The 14297-nt window shown below is 50.3% G+C and overlaps 2 protein-coding genes across 2 annotated transcripts; one reads left to right on the top strand and one right to left on the bottom strand.

Moving 5' to 3' along the window:
• Positions 1 to 1456: 1456 nt before the first annotated feature.
• Positions 1457 to 4276, top strand: Ly6k (lymphocyte antigen 6 family member K). The gene is made up of 4 exons (XM_050145348.1): positions 1457 to 1517; positions 1821 to 1903; positions 2714 to 2815; positions 3874 to 4276. The coding sequence occupies exons 1-4, from the start codon at positions 1504 to 1506 to the stop codon at positions 4179 to 4181; spliced, it is 507 nt and encodes a 168-aa protein (XP_050001305.1). The 5' UTR covers positions 1457 to 1503; the 3' UTR covers positions 4182 to 4276.
• Positions 4277 to 5946: 1670 nt separating this feature from the next.
• On the bottom strand, positions 5947 to 13869 carry LOC126503589 (cytochrome P450 11B1, mitochondrial-like). The gene is made up of 9 exons (XM_050145398.1): positions 13388 to 13869; positions 12832 to 12987; positions 12302 to 12501; positions 11976 to 12179; positions 11568 to 11719; positions 10069 to 10235; positions 9779 to 9857; positions 9503 to 9691; positions 5947 to 9103 (listed from the first exon to the last, which is right to left on the bottom strand). The coding sequence occupies exons 1-9, from the start codon at positions 13630 to 13632 to the stop codon at positions 8990 to 8992; spliced, it is 1506 nt and encodes a 501-aa protein (XP_050001355.1). The 5' UTR covers positions 13633 to 13869; the 3' UTR covers positions 5947 to 8989.
• Between the last annotated feature and the right edge of the window lie 428 nt (positions 13870 to 14297).

Here is a 14297-nt window from a genome sequence, read left to right as displayed (position 1 = left end):
AGAGAGAGAGAGAGAGAGAGAGAGAGAGAGAGAGAGAGAGTGCTTGTGCGTTGTGGTGGTATTGAGACGGGGAGTCTTTGATGACTGGGTAGGCTATGATGAGCTAGCTGTCCTTATAAAGGGGTTGTTGGATGTGGGTTCAACCCTTCCTCCCTTCTACCATGCAACCATAGGCAGAGCCAGCTAAAAGCAACAAGCCCTCAGCAGACATAGAGACTCTTGGCACCTTGATCTTGGGACTTCTCAGCCTCCACAGCGGTGAGACATAACTCTCTCTTGGACATACCCTCATTTTCTAGCATTTGCTAGAGTTGCCCAAAGAGCCTGGGACACATGCATTCAAATCAACACATATCCAGGTTTAAAGTATTGGGAGTCAATGGTAAAAAGGAAGAGAAGTGAATGTCTATTATTAGCCACAACAAAGTAATCTCTTCATAAAAAAATCAATAGAAAATGGACCACAGACACACACGGATGGATGGATGGATGGATGGATGGATGGATATATAGAAAAACAGATAGATTGAAAATAAATATTGCTAATATCCACTAGAAAAAAAGATACTTTTTCAACCTAGTTCATTCAAAATGGAGAATAAAAATTACACCAGGCTCTATTCAAACCGTGAGATAATGAGAATCCAAAGGATGGGTAAGAATGCTCTTTGCTTAAAAAAAAATAGAGATCATTGACTCGGGTAGTCGTTTATGATAACAGACTGACAAAGTCACCCACTGATCGATGCAACAACTGGAGAAAACTGGTCTCAGCTGCAAATACAACTAACCCTCTGACTTGTACCTCGTTGCTAGCAATGCTGCCCTTGTGCATATTTTTCATACACTGAGAGTGACGTTCAAGATACTTCAGTACTGCATATAACATTTAGAATACTGCCCCCAACCTCACTGTTATTTTAAAGGACACGCCGTGTTAAATTTCCGATACAGGATACATGCAGCTGTGGAAAAAAAAAAAAAAAAGAAATATTATCACAAGCTTGTGGGGAGAAAGCGAAGTAAACAGGGAGCAAGAAAAACGGGAATGAGTTTGGCTGGAATTCTCTAAGGGACATCTGGCTGACAAATCCGCAGTAGCGCTTCTTGTGCCAGGGGAAGGTGCTGTGTTCCTTAACCTAGTCCCTCCTGCAGTGTATGCGCGTGTATTCACTCATGGAACGAATCTGAACACATACTCTGGCACCACGTCTGCCCCAGGTGGCATAGGCAGGTCAGGGTGGGGCTCTCTGGGGCCCAGCTCCCAGGGGAGCAGGGTCCTACAGCATGAAGAATGATTGCAGTGGGGTCAGGCAGAGGGCGCCATTTGCCGGGTGTCACGCAGACCCTGAGTCGCCCCCTCTGGTTGAACCTCACTGGCGGGAAGGGCAGGAGCTGGAATGTTCCAGAAGGAGCACCAGCGGCACCTGTAGGGGGCAGTGTGAGGAGAGCGGGCCCCAGACCAGCTGCTTCTCAGACTTCTCCAGTCAGAAGCCAGGACTCATGGACACACTGAGGTACGGACTGCTGAGGAAGGGAGTGTGGTTGGGGCTGTTGGCGAATGAACGGATCATCTCTCAGGTCAGCAAGTGGTCCAGAGCAGAGACTCTGTGGGGCAAACAGTGTGAGGAAGTTTCTCCGAGGTGTGAGCGCTCATGGGGCGGTGGAGGTGGGGCGGCAGAACACGGGGAGAGGGCAGCAGGAGTCCGGAGAGGGGGGAGGTGGGAACAGATTCCGGACCTGGAGACTGGAGGCTTCTGGGACAGGCAGACCGAGGACATCAGGGACCAGAGCTAGCCACTCACTCCTCTCCTCCACAGGACCAGGCGCCCTCTGGAGATGGTGGTCCTACTGGCCTTGCTCATAGCCATGGGCTTGTCATGGGTGCCGACCGCAGGAGCAAGTAAGTGCCACATCCCTGTGCCCCTAGAAGAGCCAAGATGATGAAGCTTAGTGACGCCAGAGGGAGCCCACTGTGATAGATCACACTAAAGTCCGGGAATGAGAGACCCAGTGTCATGAAAGCTACAGTGTGGTGGGGGGTGAGGTGGAGGGATAAGGGGTGAGGGTCAGGGGGTAGGGCTGGGCGGGAGTGGGCCTCCTGGGGATGGAGGGGTTGGGGTATGCTGGTGAAGGCCAGCAAGGGTGTGCTTCTGATTAGGAACTTCCCCTAGGGGCAAGAGTTGTGGACTCCTTCCCTGGGGTGCCTGGTCTCTCTCCCATCACTCATCCCTCTTGGAGGGTAGTTTAGAAAACCAAGGCCACCCTAACCTTGGAGCTTCAGCACTGCCTGAGGATGGGGGATTAGTGGAGAAGGTACCTCCATTGTCTTCCCCTAGCTGGACCTGCGCCAATCCTGACGCAGGAGAATTTATATTGCCCACCTAGGAAGGGACCTGGAAACAAGGAGGGTGGGACAGGAGAAAGGGTGGCTGTGGAAATGGATGCCCTTTGGTATTTCTGGACACTCAAGAGTGTCTGTTTGAGAACGTGGGTTCATGCAGTGTGCCCGGATGTGAAGGACCACGTGAAATACCCAGTGGACAGGTGGGGGAGCCTCCACAGGGAGGCTGAGAACTTAGGTGGCAAGCACAGACTGTGGGCATGGGGAGAGTGGGAGCTCACTGGACTTGGCCACCACTTGGACTAGGATGGCGGGTTTGGTCCTGCAGGAGGAACAATGTCCCATTTTCTCTTCTATCCCTCACTTCAGAAAGACTCACCTGTCACTCCTGTGAGGCAGAGAACAGCTTTAACTGCACAAATCCAAAGCTATGTGAACCTGTAGAACAGTTCTGTGTGGTGGCTGCCATCCGTAAGTGTTGCTTCATTCTGGGTTCATCCTGGGATCCTGTGGGTAGGACACAAATGCTGTTAGGAATGGGGGCTGTCAATCAAAAGTGACCCATAAAAAAAAAAAAACAGTAACAACGATAACACACACACACACACCCAAACAGACAAAATGCTGAAAGAGAAAGTCACGAGCAGCAGGTGCCGGCCTGAGTGAGGGGAAGCACGAGCCAGGCAGGAACAACGGAGTCAGCCATGGGCACTAGAGAGCTGGGAGAAGAGCAGAGATTTGTCTGCAGCTATTTCTCTTTAAAAGAACAGAACTCTAGTGATGTCAAATGCCTTACTGAGACCAACATCTAGGTAGGTTTGATGAGGGTCAGTTACACCTTCATCCCCTTGGAGAAGTGGCCATCGCTTTGGTGTTTGCAGACTGACTCAGTCCCCTACCCCCAACCCCATGATTCACTACAGAAATTCTGGATACTAGAAGGGCATCCTTCCCAAAGTGGATCCAGGGAACCCATCCCATTCTACCTACATGAGGGGTTTCAGCGCATGAGCATTTAAATTCCGTCCCCATCACCACTACCACACACACACATCCCTGTGTGTCTCTCTGTGTTCTGGGAAGTTTGTAGGATGGGGGAGCAGTAGGCAGGACTGGATTCAGCTAATTGGAACTTTATTCCTTAATATGAAGAAAACTCTCTTGTGCAATTCAAGATGACATTCAAAGACTAGCCTCTCAGCTGGATCTCAGTCAGGATGGCCAGGGCTCCTTCTGATCTGCTTTTCTGTTTCAGTCGCTTGAGTCAATTCTGTGTTTTTAAAAAGTTGAGGCTCAAGGATCGATCCTGTGTTTCCAAATACTGGCACAAATCCCATAGCACGTGGAGCCACACACAGTCCACCCTGGAACAGCCTGGACTTCTTCCTCCCAAGCGGTGGCTCTGACCCTCTGATTGATGCTCTCCTTAAGTAGGATCTCTGACAGGGTCTCCAGGATGCAGATAACCCCTAAAGACTCCGGTATCAGGACCTCGAGCTCATCATATCTTTTCCTTTCTTTCCTATTAGAATTCTTTGGACGTTTCTACATGTCTTCAAAGCAGTGCAGCAGATTCTGTCCCGTGCGCCCAGATGAAACTATTATCTCTTCTGATGGAGCGCCGCAGCCGAAGCCCTTTGTGGTCCAAAAGCCCTTGCCCTTCTTATACGCAAGGTGCTGCAAATGGGACTTGTGTAACTACTATGGGCCTCCAATCCCGCAGTTCAGGGAGCAGCCCGGGAAAGCCAGTGAGAGAAGACACAGATACACTGAGCTGTTCCTGCCTGGCTTCATGGTCCTGGCTGCTCCTGGGCTCACAGACCTCAGCCTACTGTAAGCTGCAGATGGACCTGGAGCATGCCTTGTGGGCCACGAATTCCCTGGACCCTGATGGACCCTTCTGATTAAATTTGTTTTCCTTTGTTAACCTTCTGACTTGAGTCCTGTGATCTCTGGATGGGTAGGTGGAAAGCCAGGCTCCATAGCTGTCAGCCCAGCAGCTCCTTGCCTTCCATAAGAGCTAGTAGCTGGTCTTGCCAGTGTTGCTGGTCAGTGTCTCTGAAATTAACCCTTGTCCCTCCCTTTTCATTCCACTACCTCTGAGTGCCTTTGAGTGCCTCTGAGCTGGTGCAGGGGGAACCCTCACCTCCTCCATAAACACAACATGCACTGGGACCCAGGATCAAAGGGAAAGATGAAATAACAGGAGCAAACATCCTCAAGATAAAACTCCTCTCCTCCATCTATGCAACTATCTGACACTGTGCATCCATTTGTAAATTTCCACCCATGGATCGATCTGGCATCAGAAGCTTGCTTGGGCCACATAGATGGCAGCAGGAATAGGTCCTCTGTGTTTCTAGTGAGCTGCATCCATCCATAGGAGCTGACCTCTACCAAACAAGGACTTCCCATGCTGCATTTTAGCTCCTGTCAGGGCAGGGGTGCCTATACACTTCATCTTCTTTCTGGTCTTAGGCAGCTGGGAGGGAGAGCACTGGAGAACCTTCTAGAAAATTCTGATTCTGAGGCATCTGTCAGAGGAGTCAAAGCCTATTTGGGGGACATGGATCAGGAAGGGTCCTTGAGGGATGGACAGTATCTTCAGGACTGGAGTTGACCTCTAACATCCTCTATCACAGGCTCTGAGTTCACACCCCGCCCTTGACCAGCTGGTAACAATAGCCAGGCTATTTCTATACCCCTGGAGTGAAGTTTAGGAGTGCTACTTTTGTGAGGGCAGAGAAAAGTTGAGACCCTGAACTTGTGGGGGAGGGTGAACATCCACAAGAATTAATATGATGGCCTGTCGAGGGTTTTTGTTTCTTTAGCTGATTGATTTGTCCAATTGTCAACTTGGAAGAGGGACATCTATTGAGAAAATGCCTCCATCAGATGGGCTAATGACCGAGTACTTGGAGACATTTTCTTGATTAATGACTGACGTGGGAAAGCCCATCCCACTGTTCCTAGTGAGAATCCAGGATAATGTGTGAGGTTTCTGTTTTCTGATTTAGTCCCATCTGATAGACCCTGGGTACAGAAGTCCTGGAGCACGAAACAGCTGGAGGTGAGGCAGGCAGCCTCTGGAGCTGCAGCATCCCAGCCGCAACACATCGCCGCAGCTTTCTCTAAAGTTATTTAAATTGTTTTTATCTGTTCTGTTTTGTTTATGTGTGTGGGTGCTTTTCACATTTGTGTGTTGTACACCATGTGTACGCAGTGACAGTGGGGGTCAGAGAGGTTGTCAGGTCCTTTGGAACTCACAGGTCGTTGTTAGCCACCGTGTGGTGTTGGGTATTGAACCTGGGTCCTCTGGAAGAGCAGCCAGTGCTGAGCCATCTCTCCAGCCCCATCTGCAGTTTTAATCGGTCTTTCCTAACACAGCTTCTTTTCCAGAATCTGGTCCACACTCCCCAGTAACTTTCATCAGCTGTCTGCTTACCAGCCTTTGTCACATAACATACAATTTATTTTGTGATTCTATACTTAATAGCTGTATTTTGTATTTAAAACATTTGATGTGGATGCTAAGACTTATGATTGCTCTTAAGCTCATAACACATTTGCCTATTTTTTTAAATAAATAGTTATTTCAGAGCTGACTTTTTAAGTTCTGTTTTTTTTTAATGTGTTGGTTTTATTCAGAAAACTTGTTCTCAAAATTTTTAATTTGACCAAGAAGCACATGGTTAATACACAGTTTTGTGGCCTTTCTTGGTAGCAAGATAGTTTAGAATCTGAAATTATTTGACAACTCTCATATAGTCCTCTTCCAAGGACTGTAGTTTGGGTACAACTTCCTTTTCATTGCTTCACAAGTTCATTTCTTAAAGTCACTAAGTTTCATTATATTAAAATGAATTTATAAGAGTCGAGAGTTTAAAAATGACAGGGTCATCTGATTCATGTCTCCAGCAAGGTAAGCGTTGACTCTCGCTGCTCTACTACAGGTTATTTTAACTCGCTCAGGGCAACATCAACAAACACTGTCTTAAAAGACCCTGAGACGACGGCAGAAGAAATGGACACGTTGAGATTTGCATATTTAAAACTCGGTGGGGTTTTGTCTGAGCTGAGTGTCACACAGACAGCATTCAGTTGGGTGAGGTTTACAAGCAGCAAGCTGTTTCCTGAGACCTGAGCAGGGCTCCGACTATAAAGTGCTCTGCACGTGGGCTTTGCTCGCAGATGTATGTGCGGGTGTGTTTGTACATACACGTTTCGTTTCTAAATTTCTCTCTTATTTTATGTGTGTAAATGGCTTTCTGCATGTATGTCTGTGATCCACATGTGTGCCGTGACTGCAGTGTTTGGAAGACGGTGTTGATCCCCAGGAACTTGAGTTATAGATATTTTGGGGCTGCCAGGTGGGTGCTAGGAACCAAACCCATGGCCTCTGCAAGGACAGTGCTCTTAACTGCTGAGCCATCTCTCACTTCCTTGATGCTTCTGATCAGGGATGTAAAGGTGGCCCAAAGTTGAGAGGAAAGGAACAAGGGGACACTTTGGTCTCTGTGGCCTTGGTCTGCCTCATCTTGTTCCCTGCAAGGCCAAGCTGCGAGACCTGGGCAATCCAGCCACTTGAGAACAAATCGTGGTTTATTCAACCACTCTGCTTTATATAAACATGCAGCACATATTACTAAATTGTGGCAATGACAGAGCCCATGCATACTCTCTCCCTGTTCATTTTGCTGTGATTTTAGAATTACCCACGAGTTGTAGACAAGTACAAAGAATTTACTCTCTCGCTTGGCCAAATTCCTCTGGAACTGACATCACACATAATCAATGGGGTGTTCATCAATAGAAAAAATGAACTTTGACAGGCTGAGGAGACAGCACAGTTGGTCAAATGTCTGCTGTGCTCTCGCGATCCTGAGTTTAGACACACCCCATGAAAGCTGGACGTGGGGTGGATGGATCCCTGGAGTTCGCTGGTGGGATATTTTTACCAACTGGTGTACTCTCAGGTCAGCAAGAGACCTTGCCTCAATAAATAAGTTGAGGAGTGCCAGAGGCAGGTGCCTGGTGCCTACTTCTGTCTTCACATGCACGCATGCATGCATGCATATGTGTGTGCTCACACACCTCCTTTATAGAGCGATATTAATGGAATCAAAGGAGACAATTATTTTCACCAGTTTTTCCAGTAACAGCCATTAGCTTTGCCCCTAGGTAGAAACCCAAGACACCTTGTGCAGTGTGTGGTACAGTGGATGTCTCTAGGCTCTTCTCTCCTGTGTACTTTCTGACGGAATCCTTCGGCTCTGTTGGGGTTTTCTGCAGCACATCAATGAATGTGAAATCATCTGGTGTTTTCTTTTTATTTATTTTTTATTTTATTTATTTATTATGTATTTATGGTGTTTTCTCCTGACTAGAATGCTTTCACATCTGGGAGAGACCACTACAGAGAGAAAGAGCTGGAGGTTACTCTGCATTTCGTGTGTGTGTGTGAGAGATCTGTTCACAGATTTTTCCTGTTTTACCATGAGTTTTGATGTTTTCTCTCCTTCTCAAAGTGACTTTTCTTCTTTCTTTCTTTAGATGCTTGTGGCAGGTGCCCAGGGAGTCCAGAGGGGGTGTCATATCTTTGAGAGCTGCCTTTGCAGGCTGTTGTAGCTGCTTTGCATGGTTGCTGGGAGCCAAACCCAAATCCTCTGCAAAAAGCAGCAAGTGCTCTTAACCACTAAGCCAACTCTCCAGCCCTTAAAGTGATTTTTATATTGAGGAATTTAAAGCCTTATACTGAATGTTATAAGCATTTTCTGCCAATTCACCAGTTGGACTTTGGTTGCTTGATGGGTGGGTTGATTTTTTTTTCAGTGCAGAAACAGACCCATTTCTATTGTTCATAAGATACAGTTCCTATTTTATCAGGGCTACTAAGAAGGAATGAGGTGAAGAGAGTGTGGTTAGGTATGCTTGTGACCCGGGGTACATTCCCTCCCTGCACTGTGCTTTGGCCAGTGGTGTCTGTAAGACCAGGAACACAAGGGCTGAAGGGTACCACACTGCTGCTCCAAATGCCCCAACTCAGTCTGACTTGAGATATGTGCTCATGTGTTGACCAGAGAAACCTGCAAGCCAATTTCTGAACCTTGTGTTACCAGGACATTTCCCCAGGGTCTGCGCATGGACTGGACTGGAGGGTGATTGCTGAGCATCCACTGTGCCCTGAGCTCTGAGCCATATCACATGACATCTGGGGTGTGCAACATACACAGTAGTTTCCCAGCCAACCAGCTCTGTCTCTCTTCACGTGTGAGAATGTGTCACGCGTGATCTCCTGGGCTTTCACTGTTGACATGAGATGTCCTTTCTGATGGTGTACAACAATCATACAATACAAAGAAACTTTAGGAGAGGGTTCAGGAAGAGAGTAACAAGGATGTTTGGGACCAGACAGGAAGGCAAAGCCACTAAATGGACCCAATTGAATGGACCCACAGTTGGAGGCTGGGTGTGGCAGGGAGGAGGTGGCAAAGAAGGGACAATAATCCTCCAGAGCCATTCCCTGGCTTTGAATCACAGTCTGTCAGATCCTAGACAAGAAGCTAGCCATGGCCACAGGCATAGTGTCCCAAGGAACAGGAGGGAGCTGCTGGCCTCCTGAGACACCAAAAACAGGTCATGTGACTAGCTGGCAGGCCGGAAAGTGAGGAGGGGGCTGGGGCTGGGCACCATAACAAAGCGATAAACCATCTGCACATCTGATTGCTCTTTTGTCTCCACCTTGAAGGATTTCAGCACCTGGAACACAAGGGGGCACTGTGGGAGGCAGAGCACTGGTCCATCTCCTGCTAAGCTGCTCAGTGCTGCCACCATGCTGCAGAGAGGACGTCCTGCACCACACCTAGCCCTGCTCACCCACCCACCCACCAAGCAACCTTTAAAGACCTGTCTAGGCAATGTTTACCCACGCTGCCTGGCAGGTCCCATCCTGCTCCACCTTATTCTTAAGGCCCTTCCCTCGCTGTGGGCGCTCTGTGCGTGCTCAAGCCCAGGCTCAGATAAACTCTGAGGGTCTGTTTTAGTTTCCCACTCCTACCCATCCAGCCTAGCCGCCATCCCACAGGCCCCGCCCATAGCTGCTCACGTGGTGCAGATGGAGACCCCCCCATCCCACAGGCCCCGCCCAGAGCTGCTCACGTGATGCAGCAGGAGCAGCATCTCCACCTGTGCCAGGCGCTTCCCCAGACACTGGCGCACCCCGAAGCCGAAAGACAAGTGCTGGAAACTCCTTTTCCTCTCCAGCCAGCGCTGGGGCATGTAGCGCTCGGGCCTCGGAAATGCTGAAGGGTTTCGGCCCAGGGAGTAGAGGTAGAGTAGGACCAATGTCTGTGGGCAGACGCCAAGGGCAAGGTCAGCTGCCTCTTTGGGATGGTGCAGAACAGGGCAATTGGTGGCTGTATGAGGATCACTCACCCCAGCAGGGACATGGAAATTATGAAGCTCTAGGTCCGAGCTTAGAATTCTCTCCAAAGAGGTAGCAACAGGATAGAGCCTAAAGGTGGGGGAGCAACGGGAGAGGCCTCAGCTCTGAAGGACTTCTGTCCACATCTGCACCTCCCTCCCTCAGATTCCCCCAGGGCTCTCAGCCAACCTCCAGAGGAGCAACAGCGTCCAGCCACAGGAAGAAGAGCAGAGAACATGGCTGCCCTCGGCCCCAGAAAAGACAGGGACAGAACAGCAGGGAATGGGCAGCCAGCACCTACCTCAAGGTCTCCTTAAGGGCAGCCTGCAACAGGGGCAGTTCTGTCAAAGCTCTCTGAGGATCTGCAGCGATGCTGGCCTCAGCTGCCAGGCTCTCCTGCCGAATGGCCTGCTGAACATCTGGGTTCCGTGCCAGCTCAAAGAGAGTCATTACCAAGGGGACTGCTGTCTGCAGGAGCCAGAGAGCAAGCTCGGATATCAAGCCTGACCCTCCCAAAGGGCATCCCTACTGTGAAGATACCTTTCTCCTAGAGAAGTGCATGGCCACAGCAATGTAGGCCCCTCAGACCCTGACCTCCTCCTCTAACGTTCCCTGAAATCCCAGTCCTGGCCAACACCTTAGCACCTTCAGAGTCGGGTGCTCACAATCTGATCTGGTGCCCATTGAGATGGACTCTGTGTCACTAAAGGAAACTGTGCCACCCGCATCTACCTTCCCAAACACTTGATTTGTATTGGCTGTCCACATGCCCCTCGAGATTGGCCTTACTGTCCAAACCTCTAGCGGGTCACAGCTTTTCACACTGACTCTTTCTGACTGGTGTGAGCCCTAAGCTTCTAGATCCAGAATGCATTTTTCAATGGTATGACCCATAAAAACAGTCTCCTAGGTGTCTCCCTGAAGTCACCGGTCTGCTTCCAGCTTCCACCTTGGGATATCAGCCGCTCTTTATGCTGTCTTATTGGCCCTTCGTGATGGGGACCAGATCCCTGTTGGCCTCATCTGGCCCTCTGTCCCCTGCTTCAGGTAGCTTGCTGCCTCCCCAAGCCTTGTTGTCTGTGCATACAGCTCTGGCTTTTCAGACTCCTTTTCATAGGCTCTCTGATCTCTGTTTGCTCTGTTCCTGCAGCTCTGGCTTCTCACTCCCACAAGCCCTGTGCTGGTCCTCATCCCCTCCCAAATACTACTCCCTCCATGGTGGGAGTGTCACGGACTCTTCCTTCTCTAGAACCTGAGGCCTCTATTCCTAATAAGAAGTCTAGCCCAGAGCAGTCTCTCAGAGAAGGGTCCTTTGACTGCCAGGAATCTTGTACCTGGACCCACGTTTCCTAGAGGCCGCCCTGCGATCTTCCCCCTTCTGCATCAGCGGGCAGCTTGGGTGTTTGTTGCTTCATCTGCCTTACCTTTCCTTCCATCTGTCTCAAGCTCCCACTGACTGGAATGCCTGCTCCACAGTTCAGAGGACTCTGGGCCGCCCACTCTGCTCACTCCGGGCTGCCCTCCTAGCCCCGTAGCATGCTCATACATTGGAGGAAGTGAGGGCAGCCTGCTGCTTGTGCGGGCTTTCTAACCTGATTTGTGCCTGGACTTGGATGTGCAGGTCTTTTCTACAAACTCTCCAGCTAGGGTTCCTTTCCCTTTACTCGGACATTTCATTGGCTTCGCAGGGAATGGCTATGATGAGGGAACAAGATTGGGGGACCCAGGTGAGGCGGAAACTGCGCTTTGGGGGAACACGAGGGGCCATCACAGTAGAATTATGCTCCGTGGGATCCTGACCGTGTCCACACTTCCAGCGATGAGTTCCAGAGAATTGGCCAGGATGGCATCCATTGGCAGAGCACCCTCTGCTACCAGCTCTGATATGACACTCCAGGACTGTGGGCCACCCTTTGCCGACTCTTGATACACATTCTTGACATATTTCGTGACTGAATAAGAAAAGAGAACATCTGGTCATGATGCTGGGACAGGTTTCTCCTTCATTGTCCCAGCTTATCGTGTCCCTGGCACCTCAGTATCCCTGCTTGTGTGCCACCCTCGCGGGGTCACACAATCCTAAACTCACTGTGGAACCACAGAAGGGTCTTAAGTGGCCACAGCTCCTTGAAGGACATGAATGGGAATAGGAATCATGGGATCATTGTCCCCCTATCCCATGGCGCTGCCCAGGTCAGTGGCCCTCACCATGCTCAGTGACGAAATCCCAGGACTCAAAGTTCTCTTTCCACGCCCGGCTGCTTGTCCAGCGAGTCAGGCTCCTGGGTAAAAACATGAGCTGTGTGGTGGTCTTGAACATGGAATGCAAGGCGTGGATGAACTTCAGGCTGCTAGAGTTCAGGTCGTGGCCAATGAGGCCCAGTCGCTCCCCAAAAATAACGAAGTGACTGGCTGCAGAGAGAATATTATCGTTGACTAAGGCAGTCCCTGGTCTCAGTGTTTTCCCCTTTCCTCCTTCTTGACCTCTGCCTTCCCCATATCCCTCAAGCTGGAACCTTCCCGAGGCCACACACCTTCTATGGTATAGTTGAACACACTGGAATGAAAGTCCATGGAGAAGCTTCCATGAGCATTCATCAGCATCTTCTTCTTCAGGGCCTCCAAGAAGTCCCTTGCTGCCATGTCCACCATGGGGACAAACTTTTGAACAGCCTTTGGTGACAGCAAATTTGGGTTCAGCCTCAGTCGGTTGAAGCGCCATTCAGGCCCATTTCTGCAGAGCACAGAGTAGAGGTATGGACACCTCCCAGGAAAGGCCTGACTCAGGCTGTGCCCATCTTTCTGCCCCTCAGAGAAATTGGGGCAAAGGGGTGGCAGGCTCGGCAAGTGCTGTCCCCACTTCTTTCTTTCAACACAGTTTCTGTGTGTTGGACAGAGGTCACTAAGTCTAAGGTGGACTTGGCATAGCCACACCCATGGAGAAAGGAGGCTGGGCTGTCAAGCTCTGCCCACCTGACCTACACCACCTCCCCACAGAGGAGAAGCCCTGGCTGAGTTCAGAACCACAGTCTCACCTCCCTCCTCATTCCCAATGTCCACTCACAGCAAGAACACGCCACGTCTCAGGCCTCGGTGTTCTCTATGGGCCACCCAGGGTTCCAAGCTCGTGCGGCAGGGCTGTGTATTGTCTGCGTGAAATACCTTCTCAGCGTCCTCCGGGAGCATCACAGACACAACCTGTGTTCTCCCTATGCTGTACCTATGGGGTGAAGAACAGCGCCTTCCTGTGGGGGGGAATGTCCTCCACCTGAGCACCCTGTAAACCCAGCCCTGTCTGTGTGCTCCCTCACCTCAGCCTTCCCTAGCCCTGGCTCTCCCCCCAGGACGGCTCCTCCCACTGTCTGCCTGACTTCTCTCCACTTCAGCACTCCTGACACTGTGTCCTCTCAGCCATGAGCAGTGCCTTTCCCTGTCCATGTGGAGAAACATGGTCTCCATGGGTCAAGTCCATAACCTCCTGCGCTCCCTCCCTGTCTCCCTAAGGAGAGAGTGCCTGGTGCCTACTGGGGAGCGCAGCCCCTTATACCCTGCAGAGCCTGAGCAACCAGGGGCCCAGGAAGCTCTGTCTGTGTTCAGCTAAGGGTCGGGAAGGCCCTTACCTGAAAATGGGCCCCAGCTCCTGGAAGGCCTGATGTATCTCCAGGTGCAGGTTCTCTTGGCCCTGCTCCCTCAGGATCTGCATCATCTTCAGCCACCTGTTTCTGGAGTACTGCGGGATGGCTTCAAAGGGCTGCAGTGTGTTGGGGGCCAGGGTTGCTGTGGTGCCCAGTGCCCTTGTCCTGCGCAGGCACTGCCAGGGTCTTGCCAGCCACACCTCTGCCTTTGCCTTGAGTGTCATTGCCATTGCTTCCTCCTCTCTTCAGTCCATGGCCTTTTATCCTGCCTTGAGGACGCGAACTGCAGACTGAGGGTGTCACTGCTGGATATGTCCCTGGGCTTGCCCCCAAATTCTATTCAGGGCAGATGGCTCTGCTGGAGGTAGAGGAAGGAGATGGCCTTCTTCCAGGGCCCATCTCTGCAATGCCTGTAGGAGGGTGGCAGTTAAGGTCACGTGCAGAATTTACATGGACACTTGAAGAATTTCCACTGGAGGGCACAGCCCCCTTCCTCCTCCCCAAGCTGAGAGCAGTCAGATGGACAGAGTCTTCTTTATTGTGGAGCCTTGAATGAGTCACCCTCATTTTTGCTTTGAGGATCGCTAGCCTGATAAGGAGAGTGGGTTTGTATTCACTGTCCTGACTCATATTTAAATGTCGTCTTTAAAAATTTTTCATCTCTCTTCAGATTGAGAACTAACAAATATATTTATCATCAGGTAGGGGGATAGCTTATTTGGCCAAGCATGACAACCCGAGTACAGACCCCTCAAAACCACATAAAAGCAAGGTCCATCAGTAGGAAAGCATAGGCCAACACTTGGGAACCGAAACAGGCAGAGCTTCAGTTTACAGTTAAATGTGAACACTTTAAGTTTAGTACAAGACCCTGTGTGTATGCACGTGCGCACAC

This window comes from Alexandromys fortis, unplaced genomic scaffold (genome assembly GCF_014885135.2).
Source record: "Alexandromys fortis isolate MF-2015 unplaced genomic scaffold, M_Fortis_MF-2015_v1.1 scaffold_2_1_26212458, whole genome shotgun sequence".
In the NCBI taxonomy this organism is placed as follows: domain Eukaryota; kingdom Metazoa; phylum Chordata; class Mammalia; order Rodentia; family Cricetidae; genus Alexandromys; species Alexandromys fortis.
The sequence above is the reverse complement of the archived record's forward strand: the minus strand, read 5'-3'. Positions and strand labels throughout refer to the sequence as shown.

Excerpts from the sequence above, each read along its gene's own strand:
- LOC126503589 (XM_050145398.1), bottom strand. The coding sequence starts at position 13,632 with ATGGCAATGACACTCAAGGCAAAGGCAGAGGTGTGGCTGGCAAGACCC. Across the intron at positions 10,236-11,567 it reads TCGCTGGAAGTGTGGACACG|ACAGCAGTCCCCTTGGTAAT; the intron begins GTCAGGATCCCA and ends TGGCTCCTGCAG. Across the intron at positions 9,692-9,778 it reads ATTTCCATGTCCCTGCTGGG|ACATTGGTCCTACTCTACCT; the intron begins GTGAGTGATCCT and ends GTCTGCCCACAG.
- Ly6k (XM_050145348.1), top strand. Across the intron at positions 1,904-2,713 it reads GGTGCCGACCGCAGGAGCAA|AAAGACTCACCTGTCACTCC; the intron begins GTAAGTGCCACA and ends CCCTCACTTCAG. Across the intron at positions 2,816-3,873 it reads CTGTGTGGTGGCTGCCATCC|AATTCTTTGGACGTTTCTAC; the intron begins GTAAGTGTTGCT and ends CTTTCCTATTAG.